Source organism: Bos taurus, chromosome 13 (genome assembly GCF_002263795.3).
Source record: "Bos taurus isolate L1 Dominette 01449 registration number 42190680 breed Hereford chromosome 13, ARS-UCD2.0, whole genome shotgun sequence".
Taxonomy (NCBI): Eukaryota; Metazoa; Chordata; class Mammalia; order Artiodactyla; family Bovidae; genus Bos; species Bos taurus.
Genome location: NC_037340.1, coordinates 3,252,156 through 3,279,957, shown reverse-complemented (window position 1 = coordinate 3,279,957; position 27,802 = coordinate 3,252,156). Strand labels below are relative to the sequence as shown.

The following is a 27,802-nucleotide window of genomic DNA, read 5'->3' as shown; positions in this document are numbered from 1 at the left end:
TCTTCCCTAATATTAAATAGCTTTCATTCAGTTCCACTAAAAGGATATCTTTAACATAATGATGTGCATCTTGTAAATTCTTTGATGATGACACTATGTTTATAACCAAAAATGCCATTGTTGTAAAATATTCTTGAGGAAGATTGAGGAATTTATCCAGAATGGCATGCAATTCCATTGCAAAATAACACATGACTTCTCTAGACAGCTCAGAATATTTATAGTTGTTAAAGCAAAGACAAATATTTTGTTACAATGCTTAACTTGTGAGTTGCTTTGACTTTGATGGGAATCTACTTTCTCCAACATTTGGTCCCTGGGCCTCAAAATGTTGTTTATTCTGAAATGCAACCGCTGTGATTTACATCTTGAAGCTAGCTTCCACTGCTTGTGCTCTCTCTGTGATGTGCTTCTGAAAGGGCATCATGAAGTCATCAAAATCTACCTCATATGTCAACCTCTCCCGGCGCAGTTCCCTCATTCTGATCAGCTCTGCTGTCGTGGCTTCAGGACTCCAGATCTTAAACAAACAACCACATCCAGAGTGAATGTTAGCATGGCAGCCAATAAACATGCCAATATCCAGACAACCTTCAATCTGGTCAATTTAAAACTATCCAATTTACTTCTGGCAAGAGGAGAAGGGATGACAGAGGATGAGATGGTTGGATGGCATCACTGACTCAATGGACATGAGTTTGAGCAAGCTCTGGGAGATGGTGAAAAACAGGGAAGGCTGGTGTGCTGCAGTCCATGGGGTCACAAAGAGACACAACTGAGTGACTGAACAACAACAACAACAAATTTACTTCTAAGTCTATTTTAACTTTTATCTCTTACATGACATTAGTGGTTACATGGCCATCACTCTTTCTGATGGTGACTATTTGAACAACTGAAATACCCTTCAGTTACCTCTCTGATGGCCCTGAGGCCAGCTGCTGTTCATTCTCAGGAGGTCAAAACCAGGAAGCAATGGAATTAATAGACAGCCTTTACATCTTGTGGGGAAGTCAAAATTATTTTCACAGTAGGGGGCAAAAGGAGCTGGTGGTCTATTATTCAGCATGGTTTGATGAGCATTAGCAAGACCACTCTTGTTCTCCAAATATGTCTTCACCTCTTTACTTGTAGATGTTTAAGGAAGCTATTTAATAGATCCAGTCTTGATCAGTATAAAACTCCCAAGTGAGATGGCGATAGTGTGTACAAAGAGGAAGTGTTGGACTTTAAGAAGTACCCAGAGAAAATATCTATAAAATTCAGTGACTACATGGCTACAAGGAATGGCACTGACCAAAGACAACTTCAACTATTTAAGGAAAATTAAGAAGTCAATACAGAAAATAAAAAGACAACATATCAGAAGCTATACAAATTGGACTTACTTAGTTGTAAGCAGGATCTAGAAAAAGGAGAACGTCAAATAACAACTTATCAAAAACACAGCTTATCAAAAGATAAGCTTTGGACAGTTGTTTGGGTGCTCTGCATAAAAAGTATTTGAAAAAAGGCATTAGGAGTTTATACCATGTTACAATCTTTCTAAAGTACTTACCCTCTGTGGGATAAATGTGATATCCACTTTCTTGGTATAACCACTGGTAATCAATGAATTAAGATAAACTACATTATCTTTACGCATCTTCTTGTCCTCCACTATGGCTGGTACAGTGTATATTGCTGAAAGTGTTTCCTGGAAATGAGCAAAAACCCCAAAAATAACTATCAATTTCAAAAACCTGTGTATACTTTCTAATACTCTGAAGTTTAAAAAAAGCTACTATATAAATTATGATTTGAAATGAAATAGAATATTATTATAACTTTGGGTGGGGAGAGATAACTCTTTTGCCTTGTTTAACTTAATTAGTATTAGTGACAGATCACAAAAGTCTTCAAGATCCATCCTTGATCTGTGGCCGTTATTAATCAGAAGGATGTATTCCTACTAAAATGATAATGGTGCATGTGTTAGGAGCTGTAACTGATCAATCTTCCTTCACCTCTAGCTATCCTTCCTCTCTTCCTCCATGCTTGTTACTCTCTACTGTCTGCCGATCATCCCTTCAACTCTGTCTGCTTTCTATCACCTCTCAGTTCAGTTCAGTTCAGTCGCTCAGTCGTGTCCGACTCTTTGCGACCCCATGAATCGCAGCACACCAGGCCTCCCTGTCCATCACCGACTCCCGGAGTTCACTCAGACTCACGTCCATCGAGTCAGTGATGCCATTCAGCCATCTCATCCTCTGTTGTCCCCTTCTCCTCCTGCCCCCAATCCCTCCCAGCATCAGAGTCTTTTCCAATGAGTCAACTCTTCGCATTAGGTGGCCAAAGTACTGGAGTTTCAGCTTTAGCATCATTCCTTCCAAAGAAATCCCAGGGCCGATCTCCTTCAGAATGGACTGGTTGGATCTCCTTGCAGTCCAAGGAACTCGCAAGAGACTTCTCCAAGACCACTGTTCAAAAGCATCAATTCTTCGGCGCTCAGCCTCCTTCACAGTCCAACTCTCACATCCATACATGACCACAGGAAAAACCATAGCCTTGACTAGACGAACCTTTGTTGACAAAGTAATGTCTCTGCTTTTGAATATGCTATCTAAGTTGGTCATAACTTTCCTTCCAAGGAGTAAGCGTCTTTTAATTTCATGGTTGCAGTCACAATCTGCAGTGATTTTGGAGCCCCCAAAAATAAAGTCTGACACTGTTTCCACTGTGTCCCCATCTATTTCCCATGAAGTGATGGGACTGGATGCCATGATCTTCATTTTCTGAATGTTGAGCTTTAAGCCAACTTTTTCACTCTCCACTTTCACTTTCATCAAGAGGCTTTTTAGTTCCTCTTCACTTTCTGCCATAAGGGTGGTGTCATCTGCATATCTGAGGTTATTGATATTACTCCCGGCAATCTTGATTTCAGCTTGTGCTTCTTCCAGTCCAGCGTTTCTCATGATGTACTCTGCATATAAGTTAAATAAGCAGAGTGACAATATACAGCCTTGACGTACTCCTTTTCCTATTTGGAACCAGTCTGTTGTTCCATGTCCAGTTGCAACTGTTGCTTCCTGACCTGGATACAGATTTCTCAAGAGGCAGATCAGGTCTGGTATTCCCATCTCTTTCAGAATTTTCCACAGTTTATTGTGATCCACACAGTCAAAGGCTTTGGCATAGTCAATAAAGCAGAAATAGATGTTTTTCTGGAACTCTCTTGCTTTTTCCATGATCCAGCAGATGTGGGCAATTTGATCTCTGGTTCCTCTGCCTTTTGATAATGTTAAAACTTTTCCTTCCTGAACTTCATACCCTATCCTGTGTCCGCCAAAGATCTTGAGGGATCCATCTGTTTCCCTAAAAGAAGCTTCCGGCCTAGAAATGTACTTAGAGCTTCCTGCTAAGGACAAATTCTTGATGTCTGGGAAACCCCCATAAACAACAATCTTCTGCTGATAATTTAGAGGGACCCAAACCACTCCAGATTACCTGGAACAATTTGGCATCTTTAAAGCCTTCTAGAGTCATTTTTCAGGATTATCCAAGTTACATATCCTAGGGTTCATAATTAAAAAAAAAAATTCCTTGGGAGTTGGGTGGTAAGGTAGGTAGTGAAAGATTATAAAATCAAAATGAATGAAAATCATGCTTTACTTCTTTTCTCATAAATGTTACCCTACACTTCCCTTTTGGGACATCTCATCAAATCTGTATAATTCAGGTCTAAGTGTATACACTTCTAATATAAGTTCTTTTTTCAACATTCTAACGGTATTTGGTTCAACCAACTTGTTCTTTGTGTGGATTCTGTTTGCCAAGACAACTTTTTAGACTTTTCAGTAATAGTAAATTTCTTGCTAGGTATTTCTTTAGAACTATAGGTACTGAAAACATGGACTACATATTATTTGCCCATGAACTGTAACAATAAGTAAATGGTGCTGCAGCCGCACCAGGTACTCATGAGGGGTCAGCTGCTTTTCATACCTCTTCCTTCTTAATCTCGGGGCCTTCAGTCTTCGCTTTGGGTTGTGGCTTGCCTTTTGGTTTTTGATTTTCTGCTGGTTTGGGCAAGTTATCCAGCTTTTCTTTAATCAAACCAATTATTCTACTGTCAGCATAAGCTTTTGCAACATCCATGGCACTATGCCCTGTTTAAAACATAAATTTAGAGTTTCATTAAACAGATTAATAATAAACAATGTAGCAAAATATCAGCTCTAAGTATGTGGTACTAAGGGTGATTACTGAAGCCAGTGATACGTATAAAAGTCACAGATTGGTTCAGATATTCTCTAAAGTGGTCCCAGCTCAAAAATTTTATCATTTAAAGTGTCATTTACCAGCAAGACCATTTCTTCTTGTTAATTATTTTGAGCATGTTTGATAGGAAAGAATGGTAGATTACATTTTGAATATCTGAGTGCTAGTTCTCTTCCCACAGTGTGCACATTCCTTCATGTGTGACAATTTTATGCTTTCCTCCTTCCTGTTGAGGAAGGAGGTATATTCAAAAAGTCTGGGGAAGCTGGAAGTCACAAGTACTCTATGCAGATGGCTGGATATTATGACCCCTGTTACATCCGCAGGCAGGCCTAACAATACTACCTGTGACTCAGAGGCAGCCTGAAGCAGCCAAAGTTATTAAAGCTCCTTCAGATTAAAAAGAAGCAATGAGTCCCACTCTCAAAACACCTTCACTTTTTCATGAAGAAAATTTATGACATAAAGTAGGCTTCCCATTTACTTCCTAGAAGGAGTATTTCAGGAATTACTGTTTAGCTGTAGAAGGAATCTAAAGTCTACAGGGCTTCAAACTATGCCAATTATTAGAAATTGACAGCTAAAACACTGTGATGACTCAAAATGTGATTTGCATACTGGTGTCAGTCTACATATTAATGGTATGGGCTCACAGTGAAGTAAGTATAGGAATTAAAGAGTAAATGTTTAGAAATTTGTATAGCAATTTTATAGAATTTTTGTCATTTGAATCCAAAGATTTTTAAAAGTTTGGGCTTGTATTTCATAGGGTTCTTTTTCCTCTTCATTTTTCTAGTAAATCATTTTTCATTGTGTTTTACAAAAGTCTCAGTCTATAATGAATTACCAACATAGAGAACTGATTCTTTAACACTAGTGATTTGAGAAGCACTAAGTATAAGATAAAGTTCCATAACATTTAACTCAGGTTAGTTTTTGCAACAGTAACTTAAGGGAAAACGTGGTCCTGCAAGAAAAGATTTAGAAGGCTTGGGAATCTAACATAAATCCTCCTTTTCTAGCCCTAATCACCTATAGTTAAACTCATACCTTTCCTATTCTCCAACTGGAATTTAGCACCGATGTCAAGTAGGTATTTTACAGTATCCAGTCTGCAGCTCTCAATGGCTCTACTTAAGGGAGTTGAGTTGTTGATTGAGAGGGCATCTACCACGGCTCCAGATTTAACAAGAAGCTCAACAATATCCTGTTGGCCAGCATGGCATGCAAAATGGAGTGGAGTCCACAGAAAATTATCTGTTGCATTAACATTAGCCCTGTAAAATGAGATAGATACAGAAGCTAAAAATACGGGTTGATTCAAGCACTGGAGGCTAAAAATTCTAAGATTTCATAGCTTTATTAAGTTGTTCAACTGTAAACCAAGAAAGATTTGGGTCAAGCTAAACTCTGTGCCATAATTTTTCTTGAACTGTGTTCTGCATCTGATAGTCAACTTTCTTTGTGTATATATACATTTTGTTTAGTTTAGAAGCTGCTTGGATCCTAGGGGCTACAATTTTTGTTAGATGTTAATATTGGGGAAAATTATAAAACTGGATCCAGTGAAGATCAAAGTTGACAGGAAATAGAAAAGCTACATTATTTCATTTTGTATCTACTTCCTCTGTATGTTATGAATTTATAAATACACCATCATTGTTAAAATTCTAAGCAATAAAATCTATCAAAAATTTTGTATCAAAAATGGTACAAATGAACTTATTTACAAAACATAAACAGACTCATCAGTTCATTTCAGTCGCTCAGTTGTGTCTAACTCTTTGTGACCCCATGAACTGCAGCACTCCAGGCCTCCCTGTCAATCACCAACTCCCAGAGTCCACCCAAATCCATGTCCATCGAGTCGGTGATGCCATCCAACCATCTCATCCTCTGTCGTCCCCTTCTCCTCCTGCCCTCAGTCTTTCCCAGCATCAGGGTCTTTTCCAATGAGTCAGCTCTTCGCATCATGTGGCCAAAGTACTGCAGTTTCAGCTTCAACATCAGTCCTTCCAAAGAACACCCAGGGGTGATCTCCTTTAGGATGGACTGGTTGGATCTTCTTGCAGTCCAATGAACTCTCAAGAGTCTTCTCCAATACCATAGTTCAAAAGCATCAATTCTTCAGTGCTCAGCTTTCTTTATAGTCCAACTCTCACATCCATATATGACTGCTGGAAAAACCATAGCCTTGACTAGACAGACTTTTATTGGCAAAGTAATGTCTCTGCTTTTTAATATGCTGTCTGGGTTGGTCATAACTTTCCTTCCAAGTAGTAAGCATCTTTTAATTTCATGGCTGCAATCACCTTCTGCAGTGATTTTGGAGCCTAGAAAAATAAAGTCAGCCACTGTTTCCACTGTTACCCCATCTATTTCCCATGAAGTGATGGGACCAGATGCCATGATCTTTGTTTTCTGAATGTTGGGCTTTAAGCCAACTTTTTCACTCTCCTCTTTCACTTTCATCAAGAGGCCCTTTAGTTCTTCTTCACTTTCTGCCATAAGGGTGGTGTCATCTGCATATCTGAGGTGATTGATATTTCTCCCGGCAATCTTGATTCCAGCTTGTGCTTCTCCCAGTCCAGCGTTTCTCATGATGTACTCTGCATATAAGTTAAATAAGTAGGGTGGCAATATACAGCCTTGATGTACTCCTCATAGACTCATAGACTTCAAAAACAAACTTCTGGTTGCCAAAGGAGAATGGATAAATTGGAAGTTTGGGATTAATATATATATATTACTATATATAAAATAGATAATCAGTAAGGACCTACTGTTTAGCATAGGGAACACCACTCAATATTCTGTAATAATCTATATGGAAAAAGAATATGAAAAAGAATGATACATGTGTGTATATAACTGAATTTCTTTTCTGTACATCTGAAACTAGCACAACACTGTAAATCAACTATGTTCCAATACAAAATAAAGATTAAATGAAAAAATAAAAAGCAAAAAAAAGAAAATTAATTTTCATTAAAAGCAATTTATCATTCAGAAACTATAAAAAGAAAATAAAATTTCAGTCCCATTTAAAATTCACTGCCCAAAACTTCAAATTATCATTAGTTGCTTTATGTTACCACTTGATAATAAACACATTTAAATCTTTCTTTGACATTAAACATTATAGTAATAATAACAATATCTTTTTGTCAAGTCTGCAACTACTGGGCTACTAAGTGCTTTACATATTTAACTCATTTAATCTTCAAGAAATTCTATGAGCTGAGTTCCATTATAGCCCCATTATTAAAGTGAGAAAACTGAGGCACAAAAAGGTTTAGAAAGTTACACCAGGTTATTCAGGAATGGTAAAAAAGAAGGACTTAAACCAGAGAAATTGCTTCTGATTAAAAAGTTAAATAAAATGTCATGCTTTGTTATCTTAAAGATATTTACAAATGAACCAAGGAAAAGGGAATGAAACAAGCCTACTCATTTAGTCGTTATGTACATGCTAAGTCGCTGCAGTCATGTCTGACTCTTTGCAACCCTATGGACATTGCCTGCCAGGCTCCTCTGTCCATGGGATTCTCCAAGCAAGAGTACTGGAGTGAGTTGCCATGCCCTCCTCCAGGGGATCTTCCCAACCCAGGGATTCAACTGAGTCTCTTATGTCTCCTGTACTGACAGGCGGGTCTTTTCCACTAGAGCCACCTGGGAAGCCCACTTAGTCTTATGGCCACCATCAAATTATTTGATTTGTTGGGATGCCCTCAAAAACAAAACAAAACAAAAAAGCAGATTTAAAAATGACTCCATGTAAAATTAATACATTCTAAAGATCTGCTCTACAATATTGTGATCATAGTTGACAATATTGCACCGTACACTTAAAATTTGTTAAGAGGGTAGATCACATGCTATTTTTGACCACAGTAAATATTTTTAATTTAAAATAAAATAAAAGGCACTCCACATCATCTAGGTAAAGCTCTGAGACCAAATTAAAATTGTTTTGGGAGGCCGGGGATACCGGATCATAAGGCTTCTTCCACCCCTAGAGTGAAAACTTCTCAGCTTTCACTTTGGCATTGTGGTACATGCTCTTAATGTTCCCATTAGCCTGGTTCGCAGTATAAAGTCTATTTGTGGTCTAGACTTCAGGAATGAAGCCCTTTCTTGCCACTATTTAAATTCTAGAGTTAAATGTTTCTTAGTCTTCCTTTCACTTTCTTGAAATGTGAAGGCTCCCAAAAATCTAAATCGCACTCAAGCAAAAGACATACCCTTTTTCAAGAAGAAACTTGACTGCATCAATGTTTCCAGTGGCACATGCAGTCATTAGCGGTGTCTTGTAGTAATTATCCTTCATATCCACAGGTATTCCTGATTCAAAAGCCTTTTTCAGAGAAGCCAGGTCTCCCGCCTTGGTGATAAAATTAATGTTTGAAAAGACCTTCCCTGGATCATCAATATACCAAGCAGAGTCATCCTGAATGGGATGTTCTGGGGGGTGATCTCTGTTAAAGCGGTTGCAATCAGTTACATTCTTGTAGGTTTCGATCATGTAATAGGGCGGCCCACCATCACTGCGGCGTGGAAACACGTGGTCGGGGATGATACAGATGGGGAGGGGGAAAACAAACTTGCCCACTCTGGCTCTTTTGGCCATCCCTTTTTTCTTTTTCTTAGGCCCATAGGATCCCAAGACATAAGACTTACTTAAATATCTGGTCCCTTTAAAGAACTCGTTAATATTGACCCCTCCACCCCGGACTTTTTCGTGAAGTTGCGCTATAGCAGCCAGCTGCTCTGAGTTCACAAAATCTTGCCTCTCCTCCAGGGTCAGCACAAAGTCCTCCTTGGTGACTGTCCCATCGCCCCTGTCCACAAACGAGAAGGCTTCCCGAAGGAAAGTCTCATGTTCTACTGACCAATCGTGAAGTCTCAGGAACAAGTGCGGATTCGGATTTTTGACCCCTGGCCTGGCCAGTTTATTAGCGATTTGCTCCGCCCGCCGTATTTCTTTGCTGGCTGCCTTGAAGCCGCCTTCCTTAGCCAAGTTCCTGGGCGTTTTATGCTCCAGATTCTTCCATTTTAGGTCACATCCTAAAACAGGAAACGTCATGATTATAAATGGTGCTGGGGCATCTGCCTGAGTTCACAAATGACATGCATCTGTTGTTGTTGTTTAAATTTCCAGCAAATAGTCAAAAGTCGGTCCCCAAATTATTTGTATATAGAGGTGAGCAGTTATTATAATTACAGAATTAATCTATGATTACTCTGCTCAAGGTTATGTGGCAACCTGGCTGGAGGGGAGTTTGGGGGAAAATAGATAATACATTTATATGTATGGCTGAGTCCCTTTGCAGTACATCTGAAACTATGATAACATTATTAATAGGCTGTACTCTAATATAAAAGTGATTCCCTGTGGCTCAGTGGTAAAGAATCTGCCTGCCAGTGCAGGAGATGCAAGGGACTTGGGCTGGATCCTTGGGTCTGGAAGATCTCCTGGAGAAGGAAATGGCAACCCATTCCAGTGTCCTTGCCTGGAAAATTCCATGGACAGAGGAGCCTGGTAGACTGTAGTCTGTGGGGTCACAAGAGTTGGACAGGACTGAGCATACACACACTCAACACATATATAAATTTAAAACTTTTTAAAAATTTAATAAATAATTATTATTAACTTATATGCAGAGTACATCATGCAAAATGTCAGGTTAGATGAAGCACAAGCTGGAATTAAGATTACAGGGAGAAATATCAATAACCTCAGATATGCAGATGATACCACCCTTATGGCAGAAAGCAAAGAGGATCTAAAGAGCCTCTTGATGAAGGTGAAAGAGGAGAGTGAAAAAGCTAGCTTAAAACTCAACATTCAAAAAACTAAGATCATGGCATCCAGTCCCATAACTTCATGGCAAATAGATTGGGAAACAATGGAAACAGTGACAGACTTTATTTTCTTGGGCTCCAAAATCACTGCAGAAGGTGATTGCAGCCATGAAATTAAAAGATGCTTGCTCCTTGGAAGAAAAGCTATGACAAATCTAGACAGCATATTAAAAAGCAGAAACATTACTTTGCTGGAAAAGTCTGTCTAGTCAAAGCTATGGTTTTTCCAGTAGTCATGTCTGGATGTGAGAGTTGGACCATAAAGAATGCTGAGCACTGAAGAATTGCTGCTTTTGAACTGTGGTGTTGGAGAAGACTCTTGAGAGTCCCTTGGACCACAAGGAGATCAAACCAGTCAATCCTAAATAAAACCAACCTTGAATATGCATTAGAAGGACTGATGAAGCTGAAGCCTCAATACTTTGACCACCTGATGCAAAGAGCCGACTCATTGGAAAAGACCTTGATGCTGGGGAAGATTGAAGGCAGGAGGAGAAGGGGATGACAGAGGATGAGATGGTTGGATGGCATCACCAAATCAAGGAACATGAGTTTGAGTAAGCTCTGGGAGATGGTGAAGGACAGGGAAGCCTGGCGTGCTGCACTCTGTGGGTCATATAGAATCAGACACGACTGAGCAACATTGTGAACACAAAAACTTAAGCTATAAATTTTTTCTTTCTGTGAGCTTCAGTTTGGTGAATTTTGAGGAAGATATTTTTCCAGTGAATAGTATCCATCCCCAATGGATTAAGAAATCAGTCCCTGTAGATATTTGAAACAAATATCATATTAGAATACTTGCTGAAGAGGCTTCATGCCAAGTGGGAAAGAGTACAGATGGTATTTAAATTTGGAAAGAACCTGGATTCAAACAGCTTAAGCAGGACTTTAGGCATCTAAGATGCTAACTGACTCTTGTTTCTTTTGAACGATTATGACTGTCCATCTGTGTAAAATCTTAAACTATGTTTTATCTGTATTTTCCATGAAATTCATGTAATTTATATTGACCTGCTGTTTTGCAGTAAGGTCATATGAACAGCCTGTAAAAGTAATCTGCTCATCAAATCTGAAAGAATTTCAGTATAAGAGTTGTGCAATAAGGCATTAAAATTCATTTTCCTTTTTTAGTCTCTGACTTAAAATGATGAGACCAACATTATATGTAAGCATTCTCCAAATAAATAAGCTTTTCTGAATGCATCAGGAAGTCTACTTAGTGGTATAAAGAAGGCTGTGTTGTCTGTAATAAGTGTCTTGAGACACTAAAAACCCATTATAAGTCAGACTATGAAGATATTCGTTCTAGTGTTTTGAATCTATGAGGCTCTTTTGTTGCCCTGCCAATATCACATAATCAAAAAAGATTGTCTAGCAATCAGTATCTCTAGCATCCAAAATGTAAAGGCAGCTGCATGTGAAAATATAACATCCCCCTCTAACACTTTATAATTTTATTCCTTATCAAAAAGAAAAATGATTTCAGCATTAATACTTCTGGCATTGCCAAAAATTAAAATTTTATATGAAGGCTGGTATATTTACTAGTGATAGGAAAACTCAAAAAGATTACTTGGGACAAAAAAAATTCTATAATTTTTATATTGGACAGTTTGAAGAATAGTGTGACTTATTGGGAAAAGGACCTGAGCCTTGTCTCCACAGTATAAAAACTCAATAGTGTAATTCCATAGTCATCTTGAGTATGCTACTTTTACTTAGCTTTTTCACTTGCTCGGGATGTCTGGAGGTTTATCTGCCATCTCCCAGTTCACTCGTGTACTCACCCCAGCACCAAGGATCAAAGGGTTTTAAAACTGCTTTATCTTGCCACCTTCTGCTCCTAGTTTCCTCCCAGTTAGCAATTCTGTGTGGAATAAAGACTCCCACATCCCAGCTTAAAGATATGAAGGCATTTTCCCATACTTTTGATTTTGTCTTCTTTTTTATCGTTAGTAAATACAGATCCATTCATGCCCTCTGTGATTTACACTCCTCTGTCGCTGAGATACGTGACTTTCGGCTGACTGCTGTCAAAAGCCCCATGAGGAGATCCCTCCATGGGGTCTTGAAGAGAGCTAATCTAAACTCCCCACCACTCCCCTGGACATGGCCTCACACTGCCTATAGGGAGATGTAAATTACTCCAGGGACAAGATCAGGAACAAAAGTGGAGAGTATTGAGGAAGTAGTAGTAGGAAGTAGTGGGAGAAGAATCCAGCCTTCATATTTAAGGATAGAAGAGGCTACACCCAGGGAGTTTACTCAGAAATGAGCATTTCGTGGCTAACGGTTTCCAGGTGCTCTGACTGCCTTAGATCAAGATTCTAAAGGTGGAAGTATAACTGATAGCACTCCCCTGTGGAACTAGGCCACCCATATAGCCCTGGTGAAGCAGTTGTACTTCCAAAGATGCTAGGGAACTCAAAACATTTTCAGACATTCGTTTCAGAAACAGTCTAGTCTTATGAGTCTGCCAGGAGGATCAGTCTTTTCTGCATCACCAGGCAAGGCCTTTGGCAATCTTTGGCCCTGTACATCTCAATTTGCTTTCTCTGACTTTATCCCAGGAGGACATAAATGGTAGACTATATATTGAGGGACGGAGAAGGCAATGGCACTCCACTCCAGTACTCTTGCCTGGAGAATCCCATGGACAGAGGAGCCTGGTAGGCTGCAGTCCATGGGTCGCTAAGAGTCGGATACGACTGAGCAACTTCACTTTCACTTTTCACTTTCATGCATTGGAGAAGGAAATGGCAACCCACTCCAGTGTTCTTGCCTGGAGAATCCCAGGGACGGGGGAGCCTGGTGGGCTGCTGTCTATGGGGTTGTACAGAGTCAGACACGACTGAGGTGACTTAGCAGCAGCAGCATATATTGAGGGATGTTTGTCCCAATAAGAAAAGAGTCAGCATGTTAAAGTTGAAGAAGCTTGTCTCAATCTGGGCAGATCTCTAGTTTTTAGAAATACACAATGTGAAAAATGAAGTATCAGAATAATCTGCTGGGGGTGAGAGATTTGGAAACAAGATTTGAAAACTGTCTCTTCAGAGACAGTTGATGAGGGCAAAAATTGCATGTGGTACATTTTCCATTATCTCTTTATTTTAGGGGGATGGGGAAAGAATGTGAGCTTTGTTATAAGGTAAAAAAAAATATCAAAGTGAATCAGTTACTACACCATTAGTTATGCAGGCATGTTAGTCTTATTTATAATGTTAGTGACTTCAAAATTTCTATGCCTGCTTAGAAGACAGGAAAATGAAAGTACTTTTTCTGCTCTATTATAGAGCTGCTGAACTTTAAGTTTCTATTTCTCATAAACTGGAAAAAAATAACTCACTACCATAACATTCAGCAGCATGCAGTTCCCTCTCTAACAAAGAGTTAATAACTTTGAATGTCCGTTTAATTCAGTTCAGTTCAGTCGCTCAGTCGTGTCCAACTCTTGTGACCCCATGGACTGCATCGTGCCAGGCCTCCCTGTCCATCAACAACTCCCGGAGGTTACTCAAACTCATGTCCATTGAGTCGGTGATGCCTTCCAACCATCTCATTCTCTGTCAACACCCTTCTCCTCCCGCCTTCAATCTTTTCCAGCATCAGGGTCTTTTCAAATGAGTCAGTTCTTTTAATCAGGTGACCAAAGTATTGGAGTTTCAGCTTCAACATCAGTCCTTCCAATGAATATTCAAGACTGATTTCCTTAAGGCATGTAATTAACACAAAATTAGTAAAAATATTTAAACTTAATTGGCTAATATTGCTATTTAAAATTTTTAAAAATATTACTATTTTAAGGAATTGTTGCTGTTTAGTTGCGTCATGTCTGACTCTTTTGTTACCCCATGGACTGTGGCCCGCCATCAAGGTATTTTCCCAGCAAGAATGCTCGAGTGGATTGCCATTTCCTTCTCCAGGGGATCTGCCCAGTGCAGGTATTGAACCTGTGTCTCCTGCTTGACAGGTGGGTTCTTTACCACTGAGCCACACGAGAAGCCCTTTTTAAGGAATACATTAAGCTATGCATAATATAAAGGAACGGAGAAGGCAATGGCACCCCACTCCAGTACTTGGCCTGGAAAATCCCATGGATGGAGGAGCCTGGTAGGTTGCAGTCCATGGGGTCACTAAGAGTCGACACGACTGAGCGACTTCACTTTGACTTTTCACTTTCATGCATTGGAGAAGGAAATGGCAACCCACTCCAATGTTCTTGCCTGGAAAATCCCAGGGATGGGGGAGCCTGGTGGCTGCTGTCATAGAGTCGGACACGACTGAAGTGACTTAGCAGCAGCAATATAAAGGAAGCCCCAGTGGCTCAGTGGTAAAGAATCTGCCTGCAATGCAGGAGGCACAGGAGACCCGAGTTCAATCCCTGAGTTGGGGAGATCCCCTGAAAGAGGAAATGGCAATCTATTCCAGTATCACATGGACAGAGGAGCCTGGCAGGCTACAGTCCATAGCGTCTCAGAGTCAGACATGACTGAGCAACTGAGCACACACAACATACATAACATAGTTTATATTCTCAAATTAACAGTTATTTAAAATATACAGAAAAATCTAAAGTAATAAATATTACTTTATTTATTCAAATATTTATTCAAAATATTACTTTGAAATATTATATTTCAAATGTTCCATTAAAGTTTTAATTTTATTTAATGCTTTTTAAATTTTATTTAATGCTTCTCCCACAAATATTTCCCCCATAATTTAAAATTACCCAAAATGTTATCTTTGCACTTGACGTGATAGTATATTTTCAAAAATAAAATAATTAAGAATTTGGACTAAAGACATGGTTTCTAGTGTTTGTCCTTTTTTAGATTGATGCTGCTGCTGCTGCTAAGTCACTTCAGTTGTGTCCAACTCTGTCCGACCCCACAGACAGCAGCCCACCAGGCTCCTCTGTCCCTGGGATTCTCCATGCAAGAATACTGGAGTGGGTTGCCATTTCCTTCTCCAATGCATGCATGCATGCTAAGTCGCTTCAGTCATGTCCGACTCTGTGCGACCCCATCGACAGTAGCCCACCAGGCAACTCTGTCCACGGGATTATTCTCCAGGCAAGAATACTGGAGTGGGCTGACATTTGCTTTTCCATTTTAGATTGATATTTACATTTTAAAAAATAAGCATCTGAGTAATTGGTTGACTCATAAATAATTCTCTTTAGATTTTTAATAATAATCTAAAAATACTTGAGAAATGGATTTGTATTACTTTCTAGGTCAGATTTATGTTTTAACAGACGGTAAATAAGAAAAAAATGTAATTTTCTTTCTACATATATATGTGAGATAAGCAACTGATGTTGACATGCTGAAATTCTCTGCTTGTCTACAATGTGGGAAAATCATAAGTTCTTTAGACATGAAATTGGGAGACCATTTACCTCGCTGAGCTATATATTTACAGCAATCTGCGAAACCACCCATGGCAGCATAATGAAGTGGTGTGTTGCCATTCATTGCAATCAACCCCATGTCTCCGTTGTATGCAAAAAGAAGCTTCAATATCTGCAAAATAAATAGTGGATATTGTAGAGGAATAAGAATGTACGTTTACCGGCTGAAAACTCAGGCCTAGACCTGCTATCCAGAGTGTCAGCTTGAATTAAATTGAGAGGAATTAAATAGAAAACAAATTTTAAAAATTCAGTTCCTTACTTCCCTAGCCATAGTTTAAGGACTCAAAAACCAAATATGGTACTGTAATTGTACCATATCGTACAGCCAGATGCAGAACATTTCCATCACTGTCAGAAGTTCAGGGCAGGGATCCTCAGCCTGCAGGATCTAACGCCTGATGATCTGAGGTGGAGTTGATGTAACAATAATAGAAATAAAGTGCACAATAAATGTAAAATGCTTGAATTACCTTGAAACCACAGCCACCCCCTGCTCCTCCCACAAGTCCGTGGAAAATCTGTCTTCCATGAAAGCGGTCCCTGGTGCCCAAAAGGTTGGGGACCATCTATCTGGAGTATAGAAAACTCTATACTCAGATGGGCACTACCATTTTGGTAAATTTAGGCAACTTTAGAATGCATCTGCTGCTGCTGCTGCTGCTAAGTCTCTTCAGACGTGTCTGACTCTGTGCGACCCCATAGACGGCAGCCCACCAGGCTCCCCCGTCCCTGGGATTCTCCAGGCAAGAACACGCAGACTGTGGCAAATCAGGGGAGCAAATTCTTTACCAGACAGATGTGATTTCTACTGTCATTTATACTTTTATTGCAGGTAAGAGACCCAGTGACAAAAGTAAAGATAATGTTAGAACTCAGAAAAGAAATTTTAGATATAATTCAGAATTTTTAAAAATAGGATAGCATTGACTTCTAGTTTGTTTCTGCAGTATCACTATATGTATGAGATATCTTTTGTTGATATATCCAGATAATCAGAATACTTAACAGTTAAAAACTTAGGTGAGTCATTAGATGTACTTGAACATCAAAGAGATGAGATTAGGCCTTGTTCTCCCCCAAATTAGATCATACTGTATTGTAAAAATTCTCATATGTAATGGAGTCATAAAACAGAGTAGTAGTATGTGGCAAAACTTTTCAGTTGTTATAACTGAAAGAAAAAAGTGAAAGTGTTAGTCCCTCAGTTGTGTCTGACTCTTTGCAACCCCATGGGCTGTAGCCTGCCAGGCTCCTCTGTCCATGGAATTCTCTAGGCAAGAATATTAGAATAGGTTGCCATTTCCTTCTACAGGGGATCTTCCTGACCCAGGGCTCAAACCCAGGTCTCCCACATTGCAGGCAGATTCTTTAGGGTCTGAGCCACTAGGGAAGCCCAGTTAAGAATATAGAAAAACAAAACAAAACAAAAAAAAAGAATATAGAAAAACATTATTAGTAATATTAAGAGTAAATTAGCAAACAGATCAAACTGAATAAAGAGCTAAAATAAGCCTTGAAGGATAATATCTGGTATGAAATACAATTCTGGAATTATTTTGGAAAATCAAAATGCAGAAAAAAATCTTATCAGTGTAACTTACACTATATTTTAAGATGCTGAGGAAAAGGAGAATATTTTTAGCAACAAATTTTAAAGAATATAGTAGATTATTACATCAAAAAAGCCTCCTTTGGCGGCAAAATGTGCAGCATGATGTCTGTCATTGTCAAATGCATTCACGTCCCCTCCTCTTTCCAATATCCCTCGAACTAGTTCTGTCACTCCCTCTCTTGATGCTTCCATTAAAGCCGTGCGACCTGTGGACTGGACACGAAACAGACCAGATGCTGTTTATCCCTGTTATACTACATGACACATTCAGTATAGACATGGTCTAAATCCATTTGGCCTTAGAGTCACACTGACATTTTCAGTTTTGTACAGTTTTATTGGTTTCATGTAACAAACAGGAAACATGAAGTCAGTAAAATGGGTCAATGTACAAAATGTGGAATTCTATAATCAGAGTCAAGGTCACACCAGATTTTCCTATGAGAACATCATGCTAAAAAGTGCAGTTTCTTGCCAAGAAAGTAGAGCAAAAAGGGAGAAAAGAGGGTAAAACATACGCTAAAATTAGGCTACAGGTGTTTTCTAATGAGAAGACAATCTATTTTTATTGTTGGGAAATGACAATTAAAAGAAAACTCAATAAAATTAGCCAAGTGAGGAGAGGGAGCAAAATAATTAAGGGAAACAGCAGAGCTACCTATTTTCTTCAGATGATAAATTTTTATTAGGCATCAGGAATATCTTTTCTATTTCCTGTAATGATCTTTTAATATTGTACATAATAAATACCAATTTTTCAAACATAATTAGGAAAACAGGCCATAGAATCATGGCCATGCCATATAAAGATAAGGAAAGTCTATGATTTTAAAGCATTTTGAACAGAAATGAAAAGTCTGTAAGCTAACACGATAATTTTACCACATTCAAGTGAAAAAATACAATAACAGGATTCTGTAATTGAAAAAAAGGAATATTTATAATCAGAGAAATAGTCTTACTGTGTTGATAGCATTTGGATTGGCTCCTTTTTCCAAAAACGTCAGGCACACATCCTTAACATCATGTGCTTCTTCACAAGCTCTAAGGAATATTGGCTTTCCTTCACAGGTACAATTGTTGACATCCGCACCATGTTCCAAGGCAATCAGTGCACACCGATAATGCCGTTTAGTAGGTAAAATGCAGTAAAACAAAATACCTGCAGAAAAATAGAATCCCCAAAGAACAGTTAACTAGTAGTCTCTCTACATTTGAAGCAGATAGGAAGGAACAAAGAATAATTTTAAAATTCATAATTAGCTAGTTGAAGGTGAGATAGAGCAAAGGCATTTATGCCTTGGTTTTCTGTCTGAAATAAACTGAAACACCAAGACAGAGAAACCAAAAAGGAACCCCAACCTCTGATAAGAGCTAGAAAACAGTCATAACCAAAATGTGACAGGATCTTGTTTGAGAAGAATCTGAGTGCTGGAATGTGAGCCCCTGTTGACCTTGGATATTTGGCATCCTACAATCTATACACCAGCATCCTCCTTAGAATATGCAGGAGTGTGTGTGCCCGAGGGTTACTGGTGGATCCCTGGACCCCCTTTGAAACTGCAGAGTGGTAAGGGAGGTAGTACTGAATGATGAATTGTGTACACTAGCCACGTTTACAGGGAGCAGGCTGCCTGTGCAGTTGCAGTGAGAAGAAAATGTAGATGGCAATTTGTTCACTGCAAAGAGAAAAATGCTAACTCCTCGTATCTGGTATCCGTGACATACAGACCCTCAACATAATCCATGTCAAAAATGTACTACAGACCAGGAGTACTGTTTATAAACCCCGGTCAGAGTTTTCTTAAGAAACCCAAGTAAACAGCAGACAAACTCCAAACTGACTTTGTAATGACTTCAACTCTAAAAACAGACTTCATTCCAATAGGAACAGTAACCAACAAAAAACCAGCATACGACCTATGAAAAAAGTTACTGAAAGAAAAGGAAAGGAAGCTGACAAACACTAGGCAAAAATTATATTATCAAACAACTATACCACATGAAAATCATTGACTGATCCATTACTGATAACAAAAATTTAAATATAACTTTTTCTGAAACAAATATTTGGCAAAACTAATACAATTATGTAAAGTTTAAAAATAAAATAAAATTGGAAGAATAAAAAAAAAAAAAAAAAAAAAAAAAAATGTAAAGGTAGACCAAACCAAAAAGATAAATAGAAGGAAAAGGTGAATTTGAGCAAGTATATATTATAAAAGAAATGGTAGAGAAAAATAAAACCACTAAAGAAATGAAAGTCACATGGAAGCAGGAGAAAGGAGAGCAGACACTGCCAAAACCATAGTCAGGGACACGGAGGAAAACGTTGAAAGAACTTGAAAAAGATCCAAGAGTTTAAATGGTCTAGAAAGGCAAATAATACTTAACATGTATGTAATTGGTGTTCAATAAAAGACTAAATGGGACAGAAAAATGGAAAGATATAATAAAAGAAAACCCTCTTGAAGCAAAAACCTAGATCTAGCAGCAATATACTGGATCTCAGGAAAAACTGATTAGGAACAATACATAATACGTGCCTAGACAAAACTAGATAAACAAAGTGTCCTGTAAGCAGCCAGTTAAAAATTCAAGCCCTCTCTAGAGAGAAAATGTCAAGTTTGGCTGCAAGACTTTGGCACAGCAACATTCAGTGCTAGAAAATAAGCAAAGGAGTTTTACAATGTCACTCGGGAAAGAAAACAGGGAATTTTTAACACTCAGTCAAGCAATTGTTTATATAGAAAAGAGATGAACATATAAACTTAAAGATGCAAGAAATCAAAGTATATAAGCCCAAAGGAGTGAGCTAAACTACTCAATGACAAAAATGAGTCTAACAGGAGATCAACAAGGAATATATGACTAAAAGACCCATGATAGATGCTGAATCCCTTCAATCATTGAATCAAAGCTCAATCACTTTGGGAATTCTAGATACAGAAAATAAAATTGTAGTTCACAATGAGGGAGGTGGGAGGGGGGTTCAGGATGGGAACACGTGTACAGCTGTGGCGGATGCATGTTGATGTATGGCAAAACCAATACAATATTGTAAAGTAAAAATAATAATAATAATAAAATTAAAAAAAAAGAAATAATAGGGAAATTTAACAAAACTTGTAGGGAAGAGAGGAAAGAAGAGAGTTTAAGCATTCAATTTTCTTTATCTTTTATTGCAGGAGTTTTGAGATATTATTAAAAACAGACAAAAGGTATGAAAAGAATCATTGAAAGAACTAAAATGATTATAATTTACTAAAATTAGATACTGGAAAGGAGGTGGCGGGAAGAATTCTTGTACCAATCTCATCTTTCATAGAAAAATATCAATGAACACTGTTTAGCATGCTGATTTGATAAACAGAGGTTTATGTACATGTAAAGCTGTCAAGTTAGCCATTAAAAGAACTAGAAACAGACCATTAATTTTAGAAAATATGAGAAGGAAGATATACACACATATAACAAAACAAAGATCATATGGACCATAGAGAAAATTATTTTTGCATGTATTTATCTGTATTTATATAAATTAAATATATTATGCTTTTATAGAATAAAATAAATGACAGTTCTACAGAGCATTTGGAAGGAATGATGCTAAAGCTGAAACTCCAGTACTTTGGCCACCTCATGCGAAGAGTTGACTCATTGGAAAAGACTCTGATGCTGGGAGGGATTGGGGGCAGGAGGAGAAGGGGACGACAGAGGATGAGATGGCTGGATGGCATCACCGACTCGATGGACGTGAGTTTGGGTGAACTCCGGGAGTTGGTGATGGACAGGGAGGCCTGGCGTGCTGCGATTCATGGGCTCGCAAAGAGTCGTACATGACTGAGCGACTGAACTGAACTGAACTACCATTAAAATAAAAATACAATTTATGTGAAAATCAAAACTGAAATATATTTCATATAAACACGCATCTGAAATAGTTACTCAAACAGTTAAAAACAGAAAGATGGTCAAGGATATGTTGAAAATCAAAGACAGAGAAGCCATAGCAGGCAAGAGTGAACTGACACAACGACAATGCAGCAAGTCCAGGTTTTGCTGTTGTCATTGTTGTTTTGGTTCACTTTTGCCTGTTATGACTTCTCTGTCTTTGATTTTGCATTTTCAACATGTCCCTGACCATCTTTCTATTTTTAATTGTTTGAGTAACTCTCATTTTTCAATCTTCATGTATTTTTATTTTAATGGTAGAGTTTATCCAGTTTACATTTATCTAGATGCTCCATAGAACTGCCATTTGTTTTATACTATGACAGCATCACTTGCTCCGTTCCCCCACCTCCCCAGTCCACAGAAAAATGGTCTTCCACAAAACCAGTCCCTCGTGCCAAAAATATTGGGGACCACTGTTGTATAGGGCTTTGAAAGGCTTCTGGGTTTTTTTAGAATGAAAACATTAAAAAATACATTTGACTCATGAGTGCATTGAATAATTGAATAGTTGTTCCTTTTCTTTGTCCTCTTCTCTTGTTATAAGCAAGTCACTTATCAAATACCATGTCCACAGAGAGTTATGAAAGCAGATTCTGTTCCTGTCAGAAAACATTAATTAATGGTATAAAATAGGATTCATTTTCTAATGTGGGACTGATGTTAATGGCTTTGTACTTGAAGAAATTCTTTGGAACAACTGATTAAATCTACCAGTTTATGTTAAGCCTGGTGGTAATTTTCTTAGTAATTTTCATGAGGCTGCATCATGAAAGATGATGCACAACCTTGAATTGTTTGGATAAGAAGCTTCCAGATCGTGGTCTTAAGACGGGGTTTGGGAGGGAAAGAGTGAGACAGTGCTGGCTCGCCTGAATAATCACAGACATGTCATATTTCTATGATTAAGTCATATTTCCAAATATAGTTTTAAAACAACTGATAGAAAGTTTGGAGCTTATGTCAGAATCCACCTTAGTTCCTCAAGTTCTCAAATGCAACTACTTTCTACATAGACTGCTCTTGAGAGCAAAACCCTAGCTCAAGTATTACTTGAGGTTCTAACATGTCAAATTCTAAATGGATTTTATATTTTACAATAAGTGATTATGATTGTGGAAATATCAGTGTGTCATGTTGAAAGTTCTCCACATTAAAAACAAAAAGATTAATTCTAATATTTTTTCTCAATGAGAAAGTTCTCAGAACTGGTTTTCCTAAGAAACATCTACACTGTTTTCAAATTATGGGAAGATATGAGAGTGAGAATCTAGCCTCTCAATACTACATGCCATGAGTAACTCCCTTCTAAAGTCTGAAAGCAAACAATGCATTATATTGACTTCTAAAGTTAAGAAAAAATGCAAATCGAATTGCATTTACTAGATAGAATGCTAAGAGTTTTTACCTTTTCCTTCATTATCAACAACAGTCATATCGGCTTTTGCTTTGGCTAATATTTCCATGGACAATTCGTGGCCCAGTTCTGCAGCCCTCATAGTCGGAGTACAGCCCATTTTGTCTTGCACATCAGGGTGAGCACCAAGGCTCAGGAGAAAGCTGACCATGTCGATGTCATTGGAAACTGAGGCTAAGTGCAGAGCACTGTTTCCATTGACTGGGTCTGTGAAATTGATGAGTTCAGGATATCCGAGCCTGGTCAACTTCTCTATCTGCTTCTTGTCTTTGTTCCGAACACACTGAAGAACTTTGTAGATCTGCAGGTTCTCGAGTCTCTTATCTGCTAAAGCCATATCTGACCAGCTTCTTGCAAATGCCTTTGTGGGCCAAACCAAAAACTACAGCAGCAAAAATCAAAGCAAAACATAGAACTCAGAGTTACTTTTTTCATCTTGATTTTGACTACACAGTATTCTAAGGCTTCCCTAAGAAGAGATGCTGTTTCCTATGAAACATTATTACCATAATTTATTGTAACTAATTTCATGAAAGCAGAAATTACACATAAGCACAAAAATACTCAGCTAGCATAATGTTAAAATATTTCAAAACAGATCTTCCATCATAAAGTAAACTGGGTATGCAGTTTTCTTATTATCTCATTTAATCATCCCTCTTTGATACAGCCTTACCGTTTACCCATGAAGAAGGTGAGGTCAACTAAACTGCCAAGCTTCACACTACAATGCTCTGTATCAGCACATCTCTCACAGTGTAGAGAACACACAGATTTCAGCACTTTAAAAATGCTCTAAAGATTGTGTAGAAATGTGAGCTGCTCATTATAAACAGGAATCTCTTGAGCTCTGGGAAATACCAAAGATGTGACGGATGATTCCTATTTTATCTTATGTGGGAATGAGGCAGGTAAATGATTGAGACACAACTGTAAATTTTCATAAATAATCCCACTAAGTTGCAATGAGCCTTCTAATGCATAATTTTATCTCTTATTGCTTATTCAGTTCCCAAACACGTTATTTTGGGTCAAGTAGTAGACCACGTTGTTGTTGTTCTGTTGCTTGTGTCCGAATCTTTGCGACCCCACAGACTGTAGCACGCCAGACTTCCCAATCCTTCACCATCTCCTAGAGCTTGCTCAAACTCATATCCATTGAGTCGGTGATGCCATCCAACCAACTCGTCCTCTGTCATCGCCTTCTCCACCTGCCTTCTATCTTTCCCAGCATCAGGATCTTTTCCAATGAGTTGATTCTTCACATCAGGTGCTAAAGTACTGGAGCTTCAGTTTCAGCATCAGTCCTTCCAATGAATATTCAGGACTGATCTCCTTTGCTGCTGCTGAGTCACTTCAATCGTGTCTGACTCTGTGTGACCCCATAGATGGCAGCCCACCAGGCTCCCCCGTCCATGGGTTTCTCCAGGCAAGAACAATTAGGATGGACTTGTTGGATCTCCTTGCAGTCCAAGGGACTCTCAAGAGTCTTCTCCAACACCACAGTTCAAAAGCATCAATTCTTTGGTGCTCAGCTTTCTTCACAGTCCAACTCTCACATCCATACATGACTACTGGAAAATCCATAGCTTTGACTAGACGGACCTTTGTTGGCAAAGTAATGTCTCTGCTTTTTAATACACCATGTAGGTGTGTCATAGCTTTTCTTCCGAGGAGCAAGCATCATAATTTCACAGCTGCGGTCACCATCTGCAGTGATTTTGGAACTCAAGAAAATAAAATCCATCACTGTTTCCATTGTTTCCCCATCTATTTGCCATGAAGTGATGGGACCAGATACCACGATCTTAGTTTTTTTAATGTTGCGTTTTAAGCCAGGTTCTTCACTCACCTCTTTCACCTTCATCAAGAGATTCTTTAGTTCCTCTTCACTTTCTGCCATAATGGTGATGTCATCTGCATATCTGAATTTATTGATATTTTTCCCTGCAATCTTGATTCCAGCTTGTGCTTCATCCAGCCCAGTATTTCATATGATATACTTTGCATATAAGTTAAATAAGCAGGGCGACAATATGTACTCCTTTCCCCATTTTGAACCAGTCTGTCATTCCATGTCCCATTCTAACTGTTGCTTCTTGACCTGCAAACAGGTTTTGCAGGAAGGAGGTAAGGTGGTCTGGTATTTCCATCTCTTTCAGAATTTTCCAGTTGTGATCCACACAGTCAAAGGCTTTAACGTAGTCAATGAAGCAGAAGTAGATGTTTTTCTGTAATTCCCTTGCTTTATCTACGATCCATTGGATGTTGGCAATTTGATCTCTGGTTCCTCTGCCTTTTCTAAATCCAGCTTGTACATCTGAAATTTCTTGGTTCACGTGTGGTTGAAGCCTAGTTTAGAGGACTTTGAACATGACTTTACCAAGCCTGTGAAATGAGTGCAATTGTTAGGTATGAAATTAAAAAACTCTTGCTCTTTGGAAGAAAAGCTATGACCAACCTAGACAGCATATTATAAAGAAGAGACATTACTTTGCCACCAAAGGTCTATACAGTCAAAGCTATGGTTTTTCCAGTAGTCATGTATGGATGTGAGAGTTGGACCATAAAGAAGGCTGAGCACTGAAGAACTGATGCTTTCAAACTAGGGTATTGAAGAAGACTCTTGAGAATCCCTTGGACAGCAAGGAGATCAAACCAGTCAATCCTAAAGAAAATCAACTCTGAATATTCATTGAGAGAACTGATGCTGAAGCTGAAGCTCCAATACTCTGGCCACCTGATGTGAAGAGCCAACTCAGTGGACAAGACCCTAATGCTGGGAAAGACAGAAGGCAGGTGGAGTAGGGGATGACAGAGGATGAGATGATTGGATGGCATCACCAACTCAATGGACATGAGTTTAAACAAACTCTGGGAGGTAGTGAAGGACAGGGAAGCCTGGTGAGCTGCAGTCTGTGGGGTTGCAAAGAGTCAGACATGACTGAGGGACTTCTACTTCACTTCACTTCCTGCCCCTGGAACCTCTTGTTCCCTCTGCCTACAGTGTTCTTTGCTCAGAATTTCTGTTGGCTGGCATTCTCACCACTCAAATTGCAGCCACAATGTTACATCATCCTTTTGGTTTATTTTCTTCACAATATTAAGTAAAACATTTCTATATATAACATCTAGAGACCTGAAAATAGAGATATATTCCATTTACGTACTGTTTGTCTCTCCCACTAGTAGCCAGTATTCATGGCATAGAAGCTTTATATTTTGATTATCATTGTCTCTCCATCACCCAGAACCTGACTTCTATGAGGCAGCCAATAAATATTTGCTCAATAAATGATGACTGAAGGTTAAAAACTTGAGTGGAAGAAACAAAGAAAACGCCTAAGTTTCTGGTTTGAGCAACCTGACTCTGAGATGGAGTACTCAGGATGGGATCCAGATTGGTTACGGAGTATAGACGGCTAGCCTTTGAACATGCTGAATTAGACTTCACAAGGGGATGGGAAACCTTATTCAGGCAGAGATCTGAGTCTGGTGCATGGGAATGATGAGGTTTTTGGCAGTTGCAATCAGTCCAAGACTGGGTGAGGGCAAGGAGGAAGGTGTTCCAATAAGTGACCACCACAGTCAGATTTGTGCTGGGGCCCTTCCTTTCTTCCTCCTCTTCTGCCTGCTGTTTATACTTTGTGCTTCCTCTTTTGCTGTGGAAAACATCAGCTATCACATGGCGTGTGGCTTTAATGTTCTGCTTGCTGTAGCCCCTCTGTTCCCTTCTAATCTGTTTACAATGTGTGATGGACTAGGAATTGATGAGGCAGTTTGTTAGCACCATGTGTATAAATAGGCTCCCATTAAGTCCCAAGCTGCTTGAGAACTCATCCTCTTGGCCTTTGTTGCTTGGCTTGGTGACATTTATTTTCGCTGGCATTTATGGTTTGTTGCATTATTATTAGCCTTTTATGGTTAGGTGCACGGTTGTCTTACCTCATACATACATCACATACAGAATAGGATAAGATGCTCCTCTAAAGCTTATTGCTTACACTGAGTTGATGCAACCTCATTTGTGAGGATAGAGACATGCTTCAGGGTTGTCTCTGAGTGCAATGCCCCTACAAATAACTAGCAGCATATGGCCTTGTCCAATTAAGATACAAGGATGACTTAAGCAGCCCATAGGTCAGTTTTATGGCTTGCATCTCTTGGCGAAACCTTGGAGATGCTGAGGAGAGAGCAAAGGCCTTGTGTAGTGCTCTTTGCTACCAACTGATAAGACTGACCTCCTTGGGGGAAACAGAAATCCTGCCCTCTTAGTCCTGGGTTGCTCGTAGATTGTATAGCATCTCTGATCCTCAGGAGGGTCACAACATACACTCACATCTCAGTACGTCTGTGTGGCCCTGGAGCATCTTGGCAAACCCCTATCTAAACATCCCTGTGGACAATCTCAAAAGGAAGTGGGAATAATGGAATTCCTCAAATAGAAGTTCATGTTTGGAGTCTGGATATTCTGAAATCATGTGGACATCTACAGGGTGTGTGTGTCCAGGTAAATTTTTCCCTTGTAGGGAGAGATCCACAGAGCTCACGAACTTCTCAAAGGAGCCTATGAGGCAAGAGTGATTGGTTACAAAGAGGAGAGGTACAGTGAAAAGGGTGTATGATGGGAAACCAGATCTGTTGCTCCCCCGCCCCCACCTTGTGTTTCTTCCTCCTCTGCAACATTATCTACACAAAGGAGTTGAATAAACCTTGACAAGTCACCGACCTAGTTTGTGCCTTGGTCTCTTCATCTGTGAAATGGGGATAAGAATACTGCACACTTCACGGACTGTGTGAAGCAGAAATGAGGTCAGCTTTGTAAAGAATTTAGCCAAGTCTCTCCACACAGGCTGGCCATGAATAAATCAAACATCTGTGGGTTTCAGCTCATCCATAAGCCAAGGCTTACATTTCGGGTGTTCTTTACTGTCCCCTACAATTTTAAGTCTCAGAACAATCTAGAAGGGAGGGAGGGTATGATGTAATTTCAAAAGAAAGTCCAGGTGACAGGGACGAAGGTGCCGAGCTCACCTCTTAGTCGCCTCGAGGATCAGGAGCCAAAGATGTCATCGCTCCGACGCTCCTCCTCTCGAGGGGGCGGGTTTTGGCGCGGGTCCCAGACGCGACCCTGGGCTCCCCCAGCCCGGCTTGGGCGGCCAGTCGTGAATGGTGTCCCTTTGGGTAGAGCAGTCTAGCAGGCTCGCGGGCCAGCGGGGAAGCGAGTGTGTGTGTCCTTGGGCTCCGGACCCGCCGAAGGCGAGCGCGCGGC

General features: G+C 39.3%; 1 protein-coding gene across 2 annotated transcripts; it reads right to left on the bottom strand.

The window, feature by feature from the left end:
- Positions 1-204: 204 nt before the first annotated feature.
- ANKEF1 (ankyrin repeat and EF-hand domain containing 1) lies at positions 205-27,802 on the bottom strand. Of its 2 annotated transcripts, XM_059892872.1 has the most exons (11): positions 27,565-27,802; positions 24,383-24,918; positions 22,522-22,912; positions 18,122-18,321; positions 17,223-17,372; positions 15,533-15,656; positions 8,505-9,327; positions 5,311-5,537; positions 3,985-4,148; positions 1,559-1,696; positions 205-520 (listed from the first exon to the last, which is right to left on the bottom strand). In XM_059892872.1, the coding sequence occupies exons 2-11, from the start codon at positions 24,431-24,433 to the stop codon at positions 362-364; spliced, it is 2,427 nt and encodes an 808-aa protein (XP_059748855.1). In that variant the 5' UTR covers positions 24,434-24,918; positions 27,565-27,802; the 3' UTR covers positions 205-361. The 2 variants fall into 2 exon arrangements, with proteins under 2 accessions (XP_059748855.1, XP_002692084.1); XM_002692038.6 differs by lacking the exon at positions 24,383-24,918.